The sequence below is a fragment of the Oncorhynchus masou genome, chromosome 22 (assembly GCF_036934945.1).
Source record: "Oncorhynchus masou masou isolate Uvic2021 chromosome 22, UVic_Omas_1.1, whole genome shotgun sequence".
NCBI lineage: Eukaryota > Metazoa > Chordata > Actinopteri > Salmoniformes > Salmonidae > Oncorhynchus > Oncorhynchus masou.
Genome location: NC_088233.1, coordinates 17,907,797 through 17,915,958, shown reverse-complemented (window position 1 = coordinate 17,915,958; position 8,162 = coordinate 17,907,797). Strand labels below are relative to the sequence as shown.

The 8,162-nt window shown below is 42.7% G+C and overlaps 1 protein-coding gene across 7 annotated transcripts in view; it reads right to left on the bottom strand.

The window, feature by feature from the left end:
• Positions 1 to 843: 843 nt before the first annotated feature.
• Positions 844 to 8,162, bottom strand: part of LOC135509113 (basic helix-loop-helix ARNT-like protein 1) — a 29,185-nt gene continuing 21,866 nt past the window's right edge. For all 7 annotated transcript variants that reach the window (XM_064929465.1, XM_064929466.1, XM_064929467.1 and 4 more), the window contains 17 exons: positions 7,975 to 8,122; positions 7,640 to 7,660; positions 7,429 to 7,464; positions 6,380 to 6,418; positions 5,942 to 6,099; positions 5,760 to 5,839; positions 5,586 to 5,678; positions 5,353 to 5,470; positions 4,773 to 4,922; positions 3,848 to 4,094; positions 3,306 to 3,412; positions 3,044 to 3,194; positions 2,778 to 2,863; positions 2,408 to 2,516; positions 2,030 to 2,117; positions 1,727 to 1,823; positions 844 to 1,553 (listed from right to left, as the gene is read on the bottom strand). In XM_064929465.1, coding sequence (XP_064785537.1) covers positions 1,396 to 1,553; positions 1,727 to 1,823; positions 2,030 to 2,117; positions 2,408 to 2,516; positions 2,778 to 2,863; positions 3,044 to 3,194; positions 3,306 to 3,412; positions 3,848 to 4,094; positions 4,773 to 4,922; positions 5,353 to 5,470; positions 5,586 to 5,678; positions 5,760 to 5,839; positions 5,942 to 6,099; positions 6,380 to 6,418; positions 7,429 to 7,464; positions 7,640 to 7,660; positions 7,975 to 8,122 — 1,886 coding nt within the window. In that variant the 3' untranslated portion in view covers positions 844 to 1,395. The remainder of the gene's footprint in view (positions 1,554 to 1,726; positions 1,824 to 2,029; positions 2,118 to 2,407; positions 2,517 to 2,777; positions 2,864 to 3,043; positions 3,195 to 3,305; positions 3,413 to 3,847; positions 4,095 to 4,772; positions 4,923 to 5,352; positions 5,471 to 5,585; positions 5,679 to 5,759; positions 5,840 to 5,941; positions 6,100 to 6,379; positions 6,419 to 7,428; positions 7,465 to 7,639; positions 7,661 to 7,974; positions 8,123 to 8,162) is intronic.

Here is an 8,162-nt window from a genome sequence, read left to right as displayed (position 1 = left end):
AAAGTACCTTATTGTGATTGCTTGAGAAATTTTGCTGGGAGTGGTCTGTGTTGGGAGGGAAAAACTGAACTGATCTTGGCAGAGGTTTGGAACTCTTATTGGTCGAACTCAATTGCCACCTGGTGATGACACCAGGCAGGCTAAAACACCATCCCAACAAAAACAGGCCGAAATGTCAGGCAAACTTTTGTAACAGCTCTTACACGAAAAGGGTATTATCATTTTCACAGTATTCCAACCTATATAAAACATCACATTTGACTGCACTGGGCCTTTAAGTAGTCAACAGCTACTGTGGTGATGGTCCGCAGCTGCTGGATGTCAAGGTATCTAGCAGTGGGGACCGGTATTGCTTACACGTTGCATGAGCATCAAGCAAAACATACCTTTATTGAATGCAAGGTTCTCTAATAATTCTCAATGTAGGAAAATGTGTCCTGTCCTCAAAAGCCAGATTCCTTAATTTTAAGGCTGTAACATATTCCTCATGGATTTAAAACCAGTAACTTATATTGCTCTTTTAATATTCACATTTTCAAATATGACCTAAAATCCTTGTGTGCGGATGTTATTAACTGGCTTCCATTAGCTCAGTTTGTTTTTCCAGGTGTTTCTCCTCACCACCACATTAGCAATGCAGTCCTGTTATCTCTGACTGAATTTCTGCCACTGGATGGCAACATGATAAAAATATCCCAGCGTTGCACCAATAGGCTCAATGGAGAAAATCTGAAATAAATTAATTGAATTGCTTCCGTTACATGCAATTCCCTGAATGATTCACTCACCCACCCTTGGATTCATGTTCAGAATGCTTCTGGTAGTATGAGAGTGACATTTGAACATTGTAAATATGAATACAATTTATTCATTAGCATCAATAACATACTGCATCAAATTCTGTTTATAGCTCAAAGTCTTCTGGAAAGAGATACAAAACAAACTTTTAATAAAAAATATTTAACGGCTGATACAATACACATACCATATATTTTGCATAAAATATTTTTTACATTATACTATTTAAAGATGTGATAACATTTTCAAATGGGGTCATCCAACAAGGAAAACCAATGTGTACTGTAGTGTAAAAACATCCAAACACAAACAGGTTTTCAATAGAAATCCCTGGTAGGACAATGCAGGAAAATAGCCATTGAAAAATGCTGAATTATCCTGTGGTGAAGAATGTCCAGCAGCAAGCTAGGGAGGGCACATACAGGTATACTTTGAAATGACCTGTCTCAGTCCCAACATGGAGGTCTCGGCTCCAATAAGTCCCACAGTGCCTGATGATGCCACTGCATCATCAATTCAGGGTTTTGACATAGTTCTGTGGGACTTAGCCCAAGAGTTCCAACAGTCCTGCTATGCCTCGTTACTCTTGGGCCGTCATCATAAGGGCCAGGGTAAGTCACTAAAGTCCACGGGGCCCCCAAGGCCTGCGTCAGCCTCCAGGAGACTCATGATCACAGCCATGGCTGCCTCATCGTTACTGGGGCTGCTGGAGCCTGGCTCGTCCATGATGTCAATGCTGAGATGAGAGTTGTCACCTACAGGGGTGGTGAGGGAAAACACTGTAGTCAGTTACATGACTGGTTTTTGATACTGTACAGTTTAGATTTTCCCTGCACAAATACTACACATCACTTGAATGGGGAGGATTCCGTGTTTGTAATATTAGTGTTTGGAACATTTGTTGAAAATTGTGGACATGGTTACTTACTCATAATGGACTGGTTGGAGTATGGGTATCCAATGGAGTCAGGTCCTCCTGGTAGCGTTCCTGCCGACGGAAGGTCTGGTGTCCCACCATTTTGAATCTGCAAGAACAAATAGGTCAGTGCTGGTCTAGATGTAAGACCAGCTTTCAGCCACAGGACAGATGCCTGGCTTCAAGTACCCAACAGTAGTGGATAGACAATAGTGGATCAGCACAACATCCAATCAGCGATGCGAGCAATGTATCAATTTCTTGTGCCAGACAGTTCTATTGGAGGTTCTTATTGTGAGTCTCCCTTAGACTCACCCGCTTGCTCCCTGGAGAGCAGTCTGGAGGGGGGGTGCTGATGTTCAGGGGGCTGGAGCCACAGCTAGAGGGTGTTGAGCCTCTGGTCCTGTTAGAGAGAAGAACAGACAGGGTTACACCAGGGTTCTGTGAGATGATCATCTAAAACCCCTTCAGCTCCAGGTAATTCATCACAGCTGACGTAGCCTAACTGAACAGATTCATTTGCAAACCTGTACATTTTTGATGAAGGGTGTATCGATACCTGAGAGCAGGGGGACGAGTAGAGAAAAGTTATAACCGAACGAGACTTTATGGTCTCTGTGTTGTTTTAAAATGGTTCTGCAACTATTAAGAAGGCGTCATCCATTTTCTGCCTAAACTCTCTCCATTTCTCACCTCTGAATCTCCATCACCTCCTCTGCGATCATACGGCCGATCTTGCCGGCACCTGCCCGTGTTCCGCCAGGGATGCCTGGCACCGTCTGAATAGCCCGTCTACCTCCACCTGCAATCACACATATGGCAATCACATTGCCTACTCCTGGACTGACTGAGGACATTGTATTTTCACATTTGGTCCAATGCTTCTATACCGAGTCTTGTTGCGAGATCTCAACGGATGCTTAAGAATTTTGAAACACAGACACACTATATTATCAAAAAGAAAGCTATTCATTATAGTTGTATGTTGGTGTACAGAGAGAATCAGCTGACATCTCCTTCATATGTAGAAACGCATGCTTTCTTTTACAACATTCAATGTCACCTTCTGACGTTAGCACACTGTCCATAGAGGCTGTGGGGGAAGCAGCAGACTGAGGATAGGGGTCTGCACCGTCTAGCATACTGCATCTAGAGAAGCATTCAGACAGCAACATCAGGCCCAGTGTTTCAAGTACTAAAACAGTACATCCACTGAATAAACACTACCAGTTAGCTCTACAACAATCAATGAAGCACCACTTCAAATATGTACAGTATTCCTTCCCATGTAAACTTCATAGCTAGGATAGAGAGAGAAGGGCGACGTACGAGACCACCGTGTTTGTGGAGACAATGTACTCCACCTCTTTGGTCCAGGGATTCATGAAACTAAACCAGCAGCTTCTCAGCATGATGAAGGAGCCATCTTTAATCTTGAACTTGTAACAGTTTGTGTTGATCTTTTCTCTCATTTGCAGCACTGTGAAACAAGATACCCCGGATGTAAGTTCAGAAAACAAAATGTGGTGACTAAATATAGTAAGATGTAAATCACAAAGAAATGTGTCATGCCGGACAGTTGATCCCATACCTTGTCTGTGACATTCTGCCAGGTGGCCAATATCATCCTGATGAAAATACTCGTAGAAGGAGGTGCCTAGAAGCTCCTGGGGTAAGTACGCAAGAATGGCTGTGGCCCTGAATAGAGAAGATAGATAAGAAACTCTGTGCTTTTCTAATTGTTTTTGACAAGTCTTTAAAAATGTCACCGGAGCGTTTTCTATGAACATGAATCAGTTCACTGACATTTTTCTGAAAGTTTTACCCTTCATCATGAGTAATTATGGCCTGTGAGGTGACAAGCTGTTAGCAGGAGATTAATTCATCACATATAGTGAGGCTGAACCTCCCTTGACAAGCCCATGTTGGTAGGCTGGTGTAGATGGGCTATTTTGGGTGAACAGTGGTTGAAGATGAGAATTTACATATGATTTGTTGCCTCTTCAAGTATTAGTTTAAACCATACTTCTAAAATGTGTGTTTCATTGGCCAACTTGATGAATGACTAGCACACATATAATCATAAACCAAAAATGTCATAGTAACATTAAGGCATACGCTTTATCAGCGTACCTCTGGTCAACAAAGACGAACTTCCCGTCGATGGCGTGGCGGGAGACGTATTCGGTGGGTTTGACGCGGATGTCCTCATGGGAGGGCTGGGGGATGATGTGGGGGTGCAGCCGGCCGATGGCCACCAGGCAGCTGAGGTTACAGCCCTCATTGTCGGGCTCGTTGTCATCATCCAAACCCATCTTGTTGGGCGGCCAGCTCTTCAGGTAGCCAGTACTGTGGATCGTGCAGAAGCTCTTGCGGTCAGCTGAAGGTAAAAAATAACCATTATAAAAATATTTCCTCCTACACAATGGTAAGTTATCCATCGGTTTACGTCGGTGGGCCATGACTTAAGGCCAAGCGTTAAATGACTGATTTAATGAGAAAACCACAAGTTAAGCAAACAAGTAATACTAGCCTGTATCTGAATCAACGGTCAATCAAGGAGAGAACGTTTTCCTAGATAAAATATTAATTAGCACTAGAATATTCAGCGAGAGCTCAACTGGAGATTTGCATTCTGTTTTGCATGACCTATGCAGCTTTTCTTACTCAATGGTTTTAAATCGCAGCATATCAATATTTCTTGCCTGCACTACGGCCTTTTCCCCTCTTCCTATTGTGTTATTGACTAGGTTTATTTATTCCATGTGTAACTCAGTGTTGTTGTTTGTGTCGCACTGCTTTGCTTTATCTTGGCCAGGTCGCAGTTGTAAATGAGAACTTGTTCTCAACTAGCCTACCTGGTTAAATAAAGGTGAAATAAAATAAAATAATATTAAGTTCAACAATAAGCATATTGTTTATCCATTTGGTACACAATAGCATACATCCTGTGCTCTCATTGTAATGCTAGCATGATGCTAATGAACGGTGATGCCAGGTTTCTGAGTAAACAAAATAAAGATCGCAGGGAAGGAGGCCTAGATCTTGAGATAGGAACCTTTCTTTTTTGAGCAGGTGGAGGGGAAGTCCTTGTCCTCCGTTTTGACGTAGGGCCGGTTACATTTCATCCGGCAGAAGAAAGAACGTCTGGCTCCGGAGCACAGTCTAGACGGCCCAGGGGTAATGTCAGTCTTCACTGGCAGGCCAGCTGAGAGAGAACAATCAAATCGTATAAGACCACTGCTGAACATTGTGGGCTAATCATCCACAATAGCTTTAGAAATAACTTGCATACAATGTTAAAAGCATTCTACTCTTAAAAGGTACTCGTACATGGTCTATAAATTTACGGTGCAACATAAATCATGCTGTTTACACACATAATATAGCAAGTAAACTGCCAGTATTTTGGCAACTGGCATCAAATCCCATTGTATTGGTCATATACACATATTTAGAAGATGTTATTGCGGGTGTAGCGAAATGCATGTGTTCCTAGCGCTAACAGTTCAGTAGTATCTAAAAACAATTCACAATATTATTTACATAAGGCACAAAGCAGAGTTTACATTCAGTATCTACTAAGACATGAAGCATGTATGTATTTAAGACCCCCCCCCCCCCAGGAGGGAGTTTACTTTTGGCGTCAATGAGTCGCTCCCGGGGTGCTGTATCCGATGACGACAGTTGCTCCTTGACTTTGGCGATGTCTTTAGGATGCAGGTAATCAAACAGACTCTGGCCAATTAGGTCGTTCTGGGGAGAGAGGGATTGACTGGAAATTAACATTTGTGAGCTCAGACATGGTCTGACATAGTACAACGGAAAATATAGTATAACAGTAGGACATTGGACGGGAATGTAGACGTACCTGGCTATAGTTGAGGATCTTGTAAACAGACTCAGAGACGAAGAGGATCTTCCCACGATCGCATCCGACGACAAACAGAAAGCCATCAGCAGCCTAAAATAATGAGTTTTTTGTCATCAGGCTTACCCAGAGAGCAACTTAGCAGAGAGGAGTTAGAGGAGGGCTTGAACATACCCTCAATATTAAGTGCTTCAATTCATCATCGGACAGGAAAGACGGCTTGTAGTTTGCCTCTGTGTATGGGTTCGCTGCGCCTGTACAGAAACATAAAAAGTAGTATTTTAATTATTTAATGATCAAGTTACAACCTCTTTGATGTCCAATGACAATTTGCCTGCCGTCTGTCTGCATCTCACCTCGTAATGTCTTCATATGCTGAACAGCCATGCGTAGAACTGTGAGTTTGTCCAGCTTGCGGGACATAGCGTTGCAAGTAGGCACTAGCGCCGCCAGCTCGTCTATAAAGCTGTTCATCTTGTCTCTGCGCCTCTTCTCAATCTGACTGTGTGCCTCCCTATTGGCAGAGTAGCAGAAAGCAAACTGTTAGAACAACTCCCAGTCCTTCTGTTACACAGTGCAATCTATAGACTATATAAAGTGCCTATTCATCGATGGGACACGAGGCTTTCTCTGTCTAATTAAAAAGGAGCATTTAATTCACCCTGGAAAGAGAGATTAGAATATATTTTATCCTGGAGTTTAACCACGTGCCAGGTCAGTAGAAACACTATGCATATTCATTGCCAACAGAGACTTAAGTGAAACATTAGAAATTCGGGAATGAGTCTGGGTACCTGGCATTTTTGATCCGCCCCTGATGATCACCACAATCCCTGGAAGAAGGGAAAAAGGAGACGTTTTAGTAGCAAACGTATCCCTTCGCCACTGTTCCACACAGGTTATGTAATGGTACATACACTGAGTGGAGTGTACAAAACATTAGGAACACCTGCTTTTTCCATGACATAATGACCAGTTGAAAGCTATGATCCCTTATTGATGTCACTTGTTAAATCCACTTCAAAATCAGTGTAGAGGAAGGGGAGGAGACAGGTTAAAGAAGGATTTTTAAGCCTTGAGACAATTGACACATTGATTGTGTCTGTGTGCCATCCAGAAGGGGAATGGGCCAGACAAAATATTTAAGTGCCTTTGAACAGGGTACAGTATGCACCAGTTTGAGTGTGTCAAGAACTGCAAAGCTGCTGGGGTTTTCCATGCTCAACAGTTTCCTGTGTGTATCAAGAATGATCCACCACCCAAAGACAACCGTGGGAAGCATTGGAGTCAACATGGGCTAGCATCCCTGTGGAACGCTTGACACCTCTCCCGAGTTGTGCAGCTGTCTAAGGCACTGCATCTCAGTGCTGGAGGCTTCACAACAGACCCTGGTTTGATCCCAGGCTGTATGACAACCGGCCGTGATCGGGAGTCCCATAGGGTGGCGCACAATTGGCCCAGCATCATCTGGGTTAGGGGAGGGTTTGACCGGGGTAAAATAAGAATTTGTTCTTAACTGAATTGCCTAGTTAAATACATAAAAAACCTTGTAGAGTCCATGACCTGGCAAACTGAGGCTGTTCTGAGAGTAAAAGGAGGTGCAACTCAATATTAGGAAGGTGTTTCTAATGTTTTGTACACAGTGTATATAACCCTCCACAATGTTACCATTGTCTCACCATACAAATCCTATGAAAATAGATGAACACCTACTCAATTTTGCAGTGAAACCACTATCTTAACCCAACATCTGTCTCCCCTGTACAATTTATAACCAATAACATGGCAAAACTAAGCTTTTCTTTATACTGTAATTCATGCTTTTTGCTGCCAAAACTCTTACCTAAGCTTATCCTTGTCTGTATCCATACTGCTCTCGCTGTGGAAGATAATCAGATGCCATTAGTTTTACTGAACCACGTTAGATTAAGAATAATGTTTAACAGTTTCCTACTATCCATTTGCACTACACTATTCAGTGTCCCCCCTCAACAAAAATAAGGTAAGCATAACAGACAAAAGGTTTAAAAAAATTGAAACCGTTTCTTACTTACTCAAAAGAAAATCCATCAATTCTGTAAAGAAAAAAAGAACGCATGAATCATTCTGTTGTCAGATGACTGTGGATCAGTAACAGATGGCAGGAAAATGACTGTACTTACAAATGAGTCAATATAGCACAATACCATTTTTTTTAAAGGGTATTGCAGGATGTGCAAATTTCCCCATAACTATGGCTAGCAAAGTCGGAGCGTTAATTACTACATCTTAACTGTAAAACTCAGTGAACCCATCATCTTCAGCACCGACTGGTGGGAGGCTGGGGGGAGACTAAGGTGACTGAGTGCAAGGCCACAATGATTTGACGATGGTTACAGTAGGTGCTTACTGGTAGTCGGAGGTGCTGCCCTTCCTCTTGCGGGTGTAGTCCATGCCTTGGGTGTTGATGGAGCTGCTGATCAGCTCGGTGGAGCTGGGGGACATGAACTCATTCATCGTAGAGGTAATGTCCATTCTTTGGTCTGCCATTAGATAATCTGAAACAGAAACATGAATTAGAGCTAGACTGTAAATCTC